At 45.5% G+C, this 12,012-nt stretch overlaps 1 protein-coding gene across 8 annotated transcripts in view; it reads right to left on the reverse strand.

Annotated features, from left to right (window-relative positions):
- LOC109868286 (spermatid perinuclear RNA-binding protein-like) overlaps nt 1-12,012 on the reverse strand; it is a 135,374-nt gene that overhangs the window by 46,886 nt on the left and 76,476 nt on the right. For 6 of the 8 annotated variants that reach the window (XM_031802603.1, XM_031802604.1, XM_031802606.1 and 3 more), the window contains 2 exons: nt 1,784-2,109; nt 1,524-1,689 (listed from right to left, as the gene is read on the reverse strand). In XM_031802603.1, coding sequence (XP_031658463.1) covers nt 1,524-1,689; nt 1,784-2,109 — 492 coding nt within the window. Of the gene's footprint in view, nt 1-1,523; nt 1,690-1,783; nt 2,110-2,375; nt 2,561-12,012 lie in introns of those variants that run through there. The other 2 variants (XM_031802602.1, XM_020457727.2) reach the window with 2 other exon arrangements.

The following is a 12,012-nucleotide window of genomic DNA, read 5'->3' on the forward strand; positions in this document are numbered from 1 at the left end:
TGGGTTCCATAGCACAGAGCAGTGGTGTGTGTGTGTGTGTGTGTGTGTGTGTGTGTGTGTGTGTGTGTGTGTGTGTGTGTGTGTGTGTGTGTGTGTGTGTGTGTGTGTGTGTGTGTGTGTGTGTCAGGGTTTCCGTGGCGCCGGACAACGTGACCGGGAAGATTTTAATTTACCTGACTCATTTGCATTGGGTGCATATAACCCATTAGGGCATCCACCCGCTGTGCTTAGAATGAGAGAAATCACATTTCAATTATGGTAATTCATCTTAACAGAACATGCAACTCCTGTAATAAAACATCATTTTCAAACATTTGCCAAAATGCAATTCACAGAAGAACACCATTCTAAACAGCACACCTGATACATGACAGAGATGAAACTCTCAGGTAGAAATTTAAAAAGTGGGAGAATCTAAAGATGTAGCTAATAGAACTAGGATTGTGCCTTCGGCTTCTGGACAACGAAAGAAAGTTGATTTGAAAACCAGTAGAACAGGAGAGAAATCCTGTTTTCAATGGCATATGAGGAAGTCTTTACAAAATAATTGCCTGCACATTTCTATGGTAGGATTTTTAATAGGCTACTTTGAAACAAGGTAAGAAAGACGCGCCTCACAATATGAAGTAAAAAGTTCCGGTTGCAAATCACGTAAGTAGATGTATACTGCTTCCAGCTCACGTTGCAAAATGATGGGTGACGCACTGATGTAGCCTGCCGACCGTTGCCTAGGCACCTGAATGGCGAATGGGAGAGGCGCTTCAATTACCAGCTGAGAAACAAAAAGAGTAGCTCTTAATCGCGGTCACAACATTTTTTTTTAAACACGAGATTGCATTTAGAATTATTGCGCAATGACGGAGCTTATAAATGCCCACGTTTCACTCCGGCAGCAACGAGCTGATTGAGGAGCTGCAGTAGCAGCTCGTGTGCCATCTGACAAGTGATATTCCCCTCAAAATAGGTACGCTGTGAGCAAGTGATACATAAGATGCATGACGACTAACGAAAATACACACAATTAAATTCCACTACATTTAGCAAATGAATCCATAGACTGATAAGCACGAGGGCCAAATGTATTACATCAAGTGATATTTCCATTAACGAATAAAAATAATGATTTTGTCTACTCGAAGATAGCTGGGCTGTCAGTAAACAATTTGAGGTTTACTTAGCAGCAATGCAAATATCAAGGTCCTATCAATATCAAGCTATATGGACACTCAATCATACTTTTGAATGGTAAGTTTACAAACACATGTTATAATAAATAGATTTGAAACTTGTATCTCATTATGGTGAAACCGATTTGGCTCATTAATCTATACGGTCCAAATAATGGTGATCCACACTTCTTTGAAAATATACATTGTAGAATAATAGTGAAGACATCAAATATTATGAAATAACACATATGGAATCATGTAGTAACCAAAAAGGGATAGGTTTTTCCTGCCGTCAATGACCTGCTAGCGGAAACCCTGGTGTTTGTGTGTGTCCGTCTCTCTCATATCTCTTACTTGTATCTGCAGGGGCAGGTTGTTACAGACAGTGCACAGCAGTGCATCAGTGGGTTTCTCTCTACACATCAGCACCAGCTCCAGATCCATGTCCTGTTTGATGAGCAGCCCTTTAGCCACCAGGCCGATCCTCATCACCCCACACAGCACACCTCCACCGGGCTCCCTGAGGACAACAGGCAGCTGGGTTACACTTAAAACATCAACGCAACAGAACACCAAAGGCCTATATCGCAGTGTGCATCAGTCGGGAACCCCACCTGCAGCTGCTGTCTGTGCAGTCATCTGGGCTGGCGCTGGGACTAACGTCGGGGTCGTCGTCATGGTCAGCACTACCGTCCTCTGTCATTGTGCTGTCTGTGGGGTTCGGCTGGCCGTCTGTCTGGCCGGCTGCTGCGTCTGCCTGGCTGTTACTCTGCACCGATTGGACATTGCTCTGGTCTATCCAATCAGAGACGTGTTTGAGGGCACCCTCCACGGTGGACACCAGGGTCTGGACCGCCTCCAGTTCAGACGACGATGGGTAGATGGTGGAGTGTTTGGCCATGACGTGACGGTCATCATTACCGAACGAACGGAAGGACCTCTTTAGGGGGGAGAGAAAAGGTAAAGAAAAAGAGAGAAAGATAAGAGGGAGAGAGAGAGGAGGATGGAAGGAGAGTGAGTTAGAAACACAATGAACAGTTCACACACACACACACACACACACACATACAAACACACCCCTCTGTTTCCAAACTATTTCTCTATTTTCTATTTCTTGCAAACACAGCCAGTCTTGTTAGTAGTTCCAAGGGCACCTCTGGAGAAAAGCATTCAGCAGCAGATTAAACTTTAATCAATCAAACTCACCTCAGCTTCAACGGATGGCCAAACAAACGTCTGCCCAGGTAACATATCCTCTTACAGCCCTGTCTGCTCTGCTCTGTTCACACCCTGTCCTGTGCCGTGTGTGTGTGTGTGTGTTCTCAACATGCCCTGTGCTGCTGCTCCCTGCAACCGGCCGTATTGTAGTTCACTATGGAGAGGCCAGTACTGGCAACTTGAATCCCATTTGCACGCTCACACACACCTCTCACCACACCCCTGTCAAACTGAACTGTCTCCTAGAGCAGTGCCGGGGAGACGCAGCCAGCATAAAAACGTCTGGCAACACTTTGATCTCTCAGTCTGTGTGTGTGTGTGTGTGTGTGTGTGTGTGTGTGTGTGTGTGTGTGTGTGTGTGTGTGTGTGTGTGTGTGTGTGTGTGTGTGTGTGGGTGTGTGCGTGTGCGTGCGTGGTTAATAATTTCAGAAAGTATTCACATCCCTAGACTTTTTCCCACATTTTTTTCATGTTAAACCTAGAATTTAAAATGAATTAAATTGAGATTTTGCATCACTGTCCCACTCACAGTAACACAATATGAATACTGGTACTCAGTGATGTGTTGGATTTGCCCCAAATATACCGCTTTGTATTCAGGACATAAAGTTCATTTCTTTGTAATATGTTTTGCAGTTGTACTTTACTATCTTATCGCAAACATGATTGATTCATTTGTTTGGACCCCAGGAAGAGTAGTTGCGGATTTGGCACTAAGCACCTCCCTCTGCAACTGGATCCTGGACTACCCCAGGTGGTAAGGGCCAAACAACACATCTGCCACGCTGATCCTCACCACGGGGGCCCCTCAGGGTTACGTGCTTAGTCCCCACCTGTACTCCCTGTTCACCCCCTGACTGTGTGTCCAGGCACGACTCCAACACCACCATTATGATTTTGAAAAGTATAATGGTCAAATCTTGCACAATCCAGGTGTGGAAAGCGCTTAGAGAATTACCCAGAAAGACTCACAGCTGTAATCGCTGCCAAATGTGCTTCTACAAAGTATTGACTCAGGGTTGTGAATACTTACGTAAATGAAATATTCCTTTTTATTTTTTAAACTCTGTCTAAAACATTAGTGTGTGTGTAGATGGGTGAGAAAAACAACAACGGAATCCATTTTGAATTCAAGATGTAACTCAACAAAATGTGGAATGAATACTCCTGGCACTGCCAGCACATGTATCATCCTTATGGGTGGGAAATCAATTTAAAGCCACTGACAGCCTCCATCTGATGGCAGCGACCCCAGCACCTCACACTGTCTGCCCCCTCTCCTAACCATCCTCAATCAAGTCGAATTCAATTCCATCCTAACCTCCCTGACTCCCCCACCTCATCTAATTCAATCAAGCAACCAGCTCTCAGCCTCCCCCTGACTCCCCCGCACTGCTAAGGGGGAGGGGGGAACAGCAGTGCGGGGGGAACTGGCCCCATTCTCTTATCTATTTCAAATTCATATCTCTACATTTTACATTTTATTATTATTATCATATATTCACCCCCCCCCCTCGTTTTCTCCCCAATTTCGTGGTATCCAGTTGGTAGTTACAGTCTTGTCTCACCACTGAAACTCCCGTGCCTCCTCCAAAACACAACCCAACAAAGCCGCACTGCTCCTTGACACAATGCCCACCTAACCCGGAAGCCAGCTGCACCAATGTGTCGGAGGAAACACCGTACACCTGGCAACCGTGTCAGTGTGCACAGCACCCAGCCAGCCACAGGAGTCGCTAGTGCGCGATGGGACAAGGACATCCTGCCTGGGCCAAAACCCTCCCATAACCCGGACGACGCTGGGCCAATTATGCGCCACCCCATGGGTCTCCCGGTCGCGGCCGGCTGCGACATAACCTGGACTCGAACCCAGAATCTCTAGTGGCACAGGTAGCACCGCGATGCAGTGCCTTAGACCACTGCTCCACTCACCCAAAATCAAATCAAAGTTTATTTGTCACGTGCGCGCCGCATACAGCAGGTGTAGTAGACCTTACAGTGAAATGCTGAATACAACAGGTGTAGTAGACCTTACAGTGAAATGCTGAATACAACAGGTAGACCTTACAGTGAAATGCTGAATACAACAGGTAGACCTTACAGTGAAATGCTGAATACAACAGGTAGACCTTACAGTGAAATGCTGAATACAACAGGTAGACCTTACAGTGAAATGCTGAATACAACAGGTAGACCTTACAGTGAAATGCTGAATACAACAGGTGTAGTATATCTGAAGATAGCTGGGTGAGACAACCACACAATCACAATTGCCATCCGTACGTACGTACGTACGTACATTTTCCCTAAAAAAAGTAGCAAAGGCAGTGCTCGTAGGAAAATACATTTATTTTAAATAAAAACATGGCTCCTCTGCTCCACATCAAATCCCTTTGTATGTCAAAATCCACTCCGTTCGTGCCATTTGGTGTCGCCTAACAAGTATGACAGGTTTAGCAAGACATGTTTGCCATCTTATCTGCTCCATAACATTAGCGACCTATTTAGATTCAGTATTAATCGACGACTTTACGTCATTTTATCACCATCAGGTACACATGTTTTACTCAATCCTCCTCACCCAAACACTGCTTGTGTCCTGACCTTTAGAGTAGCAGAGAGGATGACATCTCGCCTCCTATCAATCCTCTAGAAATCGCTGCCACAGCAGAACAGAAGTAGCAAACTCCATCCTAATTACACGGTGACATTTTCCAGACGACGAAGGCAGGACAGAAACGGGACTGCTTCCACAAAGGTCAACGGAATTTTTGTTCTAATCAGGAGTAACACTGCAACCTTTTCATCCCATCCCTATTTGGGTGCACATGCTGTGTTAGTGTTTTCCCTTTTATAAATGACGTGTGTGCGTGCGTGTGTGTGTGCGTGTGTGTGTGTGTGCGTGCGTGTGTGTGTGTGTGCGTGCGTGCGTTCGTGCGTGTGATTCCAGGGGCATGATACAGCATGCATAGCGGAGGTCAATTATCCTGCTCTACCATTAGTCTCCATTCATACATTCTAATATTATATCACAGTGTTTGTTTGTGTGTGTGTGTGTGTCTTCCTGCTCTGTGCAGTGCTGTGTTTAACAGGCTCCCAGTAGTAGAGTTTATGAGGCATTTCTAATGTGAGCCATAACAGTTATAAAACACTATAAAACACCAATAAAAGCTGCAGGAACCCAGGTTTAAGGGCCACAAAGGTGTACTGTAGGTGTTGCCCCTCCCCACACTGCAGGTGAATCTGTTGCCTTTACAATCTGATACAACCTTTACAAGCTAGCTAGGCTAGCCTCATGATGGGCTTGTGGGCTTTTATATTAGACACAGGCATGGGGACCAAGCTGATAATTCTACTTACACACACACACACACACACACACACTGATTACTTGGTGAATGAGACGTCGCTGCAGCACAATGGCCCTGCATGAGACTAATGAGTTTCAGCTACCTCGCTGTGACACGCACACACACCGTCTCGTAGCACATGCTCGGTTTATCCCACCTCGTTGTCACACACACACTCCGTCTCGCACACACTCCGTCTCGATGACAGCTGTCGTCGTCAACGGCCCCGCCCTCCAGCCCGCCATGAGTCCCAGAGGTCCCTCATGCAATATGTTAGCGAGAGTCTATCCAATCAAAAGCAGGATGGGGAGTAAATGAATTAGAAATTAGTTTACTATCACCGAGGATTGAAGAGCACACCTCCCGAGACTGGAGAATTAGCTGAAATACAGGAATTCTGCTCAATTTGAACACACTAAAACTTCAAAATGAATTTTAAAAGTACAATTTAAACTGAAATAGGCTGTATTCTTGCACTTCATAGACGTGGTATAAATAATGTATAAGGAGGAGCTGCTTAGCTAGAAGAGCCTGGAAGAGCTAGAAGAGCCTGGAGCCTAGAGCCTGGAAGAGCCTGGAGCCTAGAGCCTAGAAGAGCTAGAAGAGCCTGGAGCCTAGAGCCTGGAAGAGCTAGAAGAGCCTGGAGCCTAGAGCCTGGAAGAGCTAGAAGAGTCTGGAGCCTAGAGACTGGAAAAGCTAGAAGAGTCTGGAGCCTAGAGCCTGGAAGAGCTAGAAGAGCCTGGAGCCTAGAGCCTGGAAGAGCTAGAAGAGCCTGGAGCCTAGAGCCTGGAAGAGCTAGAAGAGCCTGGAGCCTCGAGCCTGGAAGAGCTAGAAGAGCCTGGAGCCTAGAGCCTGGAAGAGCTAGAAGAGTCTGGAGCCTAGAGCCTGGAAGAGCTAGAAGAGTCTGGAGTCTAGAGCCTGGAAGAGCTAGAAGAGTCTGGAGCCTAGAGCCTGGAAGAGCTAGAAGAGCCTGGAGCCTAGAGCCTGGAAGGGCCTTAAATGTTTCCCACCACAACACATACTATTAGTAACACAGATCCTCTACATTAGAAATGTTTAATGCCTTTTTGAACAGAGTTGAAATAGTAGTCCACTGGGAGTCGTCATCACTTGGCCACACACAATGCGGTTTGGCTACACTATATATAAATATATATATACATGCACACACACCCAGACCTGTCAGCTAGTCTGGTATCAATGCCACACAGGAGACTACTGTCAACAATCTACTACACAAAGGGGAGGGGACTGGCCTCAGTCTGACTAACTATCCCACAAATATCAATAACGTATAGCCTACTACTACTTTCACAGCCACAGGTGTGAGTGGAGGGGAAGAGACAGGCACGAGCTTAAGGTAAAACAGGGAACTGTCCCTCACTTGCCTACTGTGTTAAAGCAGTCTCATCAACAGTCCAGAGACACCCATTCAACTATATCTACAGGCAAACCACAAATGTTCACTTTCACAGCTATAGGTCGCGTGTGTGGTTAAGGATATGAAGGTGAACCACAGTGTACCTGTGTGTAGCCTATACAAAGCATTCAGAATGTATTCAGACCCCTTGACTTTTTTCACATTGTCACAGCCTTATTCTAGAATTGATTAAATCTTTTTTTTTCTTTCTCCTTATCAATCTACACACAATACCCCATAATGACAAAAAGCATTGAAGGTCCCCAAGAACACAGTGGCCTCCATCATTCTTAAATGGAAAAAGTTTGGAACCACCAAGACGCTAACTAGAGCTGGCTGCCCGGCAAAACTGGAGCAATCGGGGGAAACGGGCCTTGGTCAGGGAGTTGATCAAGAACCTGATGGTCACTCTGACAGAGCTCTTGAGTTCCTCTGTGGAGATGGGAGAACCTTCCAGAAGGACAACCATCTCTGCAGCACTCCATCAATCAGGCATTTATGGTAGAGTGGCCAGACGGAAGCCACTTCTCAGTAAAAGGCACATGACAGCCTGCTTGGAGTTTGCCAAAAGGCACCTAAAGGACTCTCAGACCATGAGAAACAATATTCTCTTGTCTAAAGGAAACCTGGCACCATCCCTACGGTGAAGCATGGTGGTGGTGGAAGCATCATCCTGTGGGGATCTTTTTCAGCAGCAGGGACTGGGAGAAGATGAACGGAGGAAAATACAGAGAGATCCTTGATGAAAACCTGCTCCAGAGCGCTCAGGACCTCAGACTGGGGCAAAGGGTTCACCTTCCAACAGGACAACGACTATAAGCACACAGCCAAGACAACGCAGGAGTGGCTTCGGGACAAATTTCTGAATGTCCTTGAGTGGCCCAGCCAGAGCTCGGACTTGAAACCAATCTAACATCTCTGGAGAAACCTGAAAATAGCTGTGCAGCGACGTTCCCCATCCAGCCTGACAGAGCTTGAGAGGATCTGCAGAGAAGAATGGGAGAAACTCCCCAAATACAGGTGTGCCAAGCTTGTAGTGCCATACCCCAGAAGACTCAAGGCTGTAATCGCTGCCAAATGTGCTTCAACAAAGTACTGAGTAAAGGGTCTGAATACTTATGTAAATGTGATATTTCAGTATTTAATTAGTTATACAATTCTGAAAACCTGTTTTTGCTTTTGTCATTATGGGGTATTGCATGTAGATTGATAAGGGAAAGTATTTTATCAATTTCAGAATAAGGCTGTAACATAACAAAATATATCAGTGAGAGATGACAGTGTGTACATGAGGGGTCGACATTCACAGCTGCCCGCTGGCCCGTGGCGGTTGTGGAATCCCTCTGGGCCAGTCGATCATCCCGTCAGTGACTCGCTTGGGCCAGTGAACAAAATATTGTAATAATGTGAGATTTTATCTAGGCTATATAATGTTTTATATATTATTTTTTATTAAAAAGGGATGAATTCCAGAAGCTGGTAATTCATTATGTCCATTACTTACCACACACAACGCAAGCCGCACACATATAGTCTAGTCTGAGATAATCTGTCGGGCAGAGAGATTGCACAGCTCTCCATCAGCTGGTTGTTGAAGATACCGACAGCGGTAGGGGTAAGAAAGCCGTAGGAAAGATGGTCCAAGTTATGATATCCACAGGTAAATGTCAAGGAAAGAATGGGTATGCAAACCAGGTATTTCAAAAGTTAAAAGTCTCGGTGGAAGATTTGCGATGCGAAATTCAGTCGTCATGCCACAAAATAGCCTACCTGAAAAATCAGACAAGCGTTCCATAACAAAAGGAAACCTGTTTCCTTCTTGCTTTTTCATCACACGTGATACTCCTAAACAACTCTTCCAACATCTCAAATGGCTGACTAGTTACCACATGGACAGACTTCATTCGTGTGTTTGTGTCGGGAGCATCTGCCGGTGGATGCAGTCTATTTAGCCAGGCAACGCCCACCTTATTCTGACATATATTAGAATGTCAAAATAAGGTACATGTCAATAAGGTACAGGCCTATAAATAAGGTACAGGCCTATAAATAAGGTGCAGGCCTATAAATAAGGTGCAGGCCTATAAATAAGGTAGAGGCCTATAAATAAGGTACAGGCCTATAAATAAGGTACATGTCAATAAGGTACAGGCCTATAAATAAGGTACAGGCCTATAAATAAGGTGCAGGCCTATAAATAAGGTACAGGCCTATAAATAAGGTACAGGCCTATAAATAAGGTACAGGCCTATAAATAAGGTACAGGCCTATAAATAAGGTACAGGCCTATAAATAAGGTGCAGGCCTATAAATAAGGTACAGGCCTATAAATAAGGTACAGGCCAATAAAAAAGGTAGAGGCCTATCAATAAGGTACATGTCAATAAGGTACAGGCCTATAAATAAGGTGCAGGCCTATAAATAAGGTACAGGCCTATAAATAAGGTACAGGCCTATAAATAAGGTACAGGCCTATAAATAAGGTACAGGCCTATAAATAAGGTACAGGCCTATAAATAAGGTACAGGCCTATAAATAAGGTACAGGCCTATAAATAAGGTGCAGGCCTATAAATAAGGTACAGGCCTATAAATAAGGTACAGGCCTATAAATAAGGTACAGGCCTATAAATAAGGTACAGGCCTATAAATAAGGTGCAGGCCTATAAATAAGGTACAGGCCTATAAATAAGGTACAGGCCTATAAATAAGGTACAGGCCTATAAATAAGGTACAGGCCTATAAATAAGGTACAGGCCTATAAATAAGGTACAGGCCTATAAATAAGGTACAGGCCTATAAATAAGGTGCAGGCCTATAAATAAGGTACAGGCCTATAAATAAGGTACAGGCCTATAAATAAGGTACAGGCCTATAAATAAGGTACAGGCCTATAAATAAGGTACAGGCCTATAAATAAGGTACAGGCCTATAAATAAGGTACAGGCCTATAAATAAGGTACAGGCCTATAAATAAATAAAAAGCATTATTGTTAAAGTGGTAATGCATACTTTTGTAGCTTACATTTTGTGGGGAGTTTTATTCTATTACAACAAATATAAAACGCAGATCCTTGACAATTCCAATTAAACGATTGACAAAGTCCTTGCAAGTCCTTGAATTTGACTTGCCAATGTCTGCAAGTGTAGGCTGCAAGTGTAGGCTACTTGCTCAGCCCAAATGAAAATAGAATCACCTGCTGTTGAAAAACGATGCATCATTCGCTTTCCTGACAGATCTTAACCCAGGCCAGAATCTTTTTTCCATCCGGGCAAGTAACTTTCAGCTGGCACAGGCCTGGTGTCCCACTGGAAAACGCATGTCGAGCTCTGTACATGTTTTTGTGTTCACACTGCGGACTCCGCGGAGGGAGTATGTTCCCGCTTGACACAGATTCAAGTGTCAATTCAATGTCTAGTCCACGTTTCACTGAAATAAACGCGGAAGCAACGTTGATTCAACCAGTGTGTGCCCAGCGGGGTGTTGTTGCTGTCCGTGTGTGTGTGTGTGTGAACGCGTGTGTGTGTGTGTCCGTGTGTGTGTGTGAACGTGTGCCAACTACCCAGAGTGTTGACCTTTGCTCTCCCCTTGCTCCTGCAATTACACCACATCAATTACAACCAGTTAGCCCACAACACATAAACACATTAGACGGCTTACTACACGTGGTGCTCTGCTGTATAGTGAATGTGCTCTGCCCTCCAATAATAAACATCTTCAGTCCAACGTACAGTATGCAATGCACACTCCAAGTAGTTGCTATATACCCACTTACTGGTCTGGTAGCGCTGTTTCCCCTCGCTATTCCACCATAAACTGGCGAAACAAGTGTGCAGACCAGGAGATTGTGTGTGCGTGTACGGTACACAGCAACTAGTGTGTAGTGAGAGCAGTGCGAGAGAGTGTTGTTGGTCTGTTGGGAACCATATGCACACCTCAGGAGGTTGGTGGCACCTTAATTGGGGAGGACGGGCTCGTGGCTGGAGACGGAATCAGTGGAAGGGCATCAAACACGTGGTGTCCGTGTGTCCGATGATTCCATCCGCTCGGCGCCAGCCACGAGCCCGTCCTCCCCTTCGGGCAGCCTCCGCTGACTGACACGCTGTTCAGTGATGCGTGTAGCACCAGTGTAAAGCATAGAGGTGTGTATCATGCCTGTATGCGCACACAATTTGTGTGTGCGTGCCACACATGTGGAGTGTGTGCCGCAACACTGCCGTGTGTCATGCCTGTGCTGAGTGTGTGTCGCGTGGCCTTAACGATTGCTGAGTGCACAGCGAGAGAGGCTGTGCGTAGTGAATGCATAGTTTGGGACAGAAGAGCGACAAGGCAGAGAGAGGAGAGGGGTATGATCAGCCCCAGGCAGATTGCATTAAAAATTCATCCTGTGATTTACCAGCACTGCGCTTGGCAGCTCTTGCACAAAAGATGGCCCTGTTTTATTGTGTTTTTTTAACAGCCTTTCAAATTAACACACGCACGTGCACAGGCGCAAACACATGCGCACACACAGACTTGCGCAGGGCAGGCACACCGCATCTTAAGAGTAGGAGTGCTGATCTCAGATCGGTTTGGCCTTTTAAATCATAAAGAATTGGGAGGCGGGACCTGATCCTTGATCAGCACTTTCAGACACTTCTGGAATACGGGCCCAGGTAGCCTAGCTAATGATATTAGTTTCTGCTCTTTGCACTCGTAATGTGATCGTGTTCAGTATTAGTGTTTATGGGCTGCAGTAAAGGGTTATGGCTTCAGGGTGTTAAAGAGATCCGCTGACTTTGCCTTGTCTCCGAGTGCCATTTAACTGACTACCTGGGCAGAGCAAAGCTGACAAGGAACTGAGGATTAACAAGGT

This window comes from Oncorhynchus kisutch, linkage group LG23 (genome assembly GCF_002021735.2).
Source record: "Oncorhynchus kisutch isolate 150728-3 linkage group LG23, Okis_V2, whole genome shotgun sequence".
NCBI classification, from domain to species: domain Eukaryota; kingdom Metazoa; phylum Chordata; class Actinopteri; order Salmoniformes; family Salmonidae; genus Oncorhynchus; species Oncorhynchus kisutch.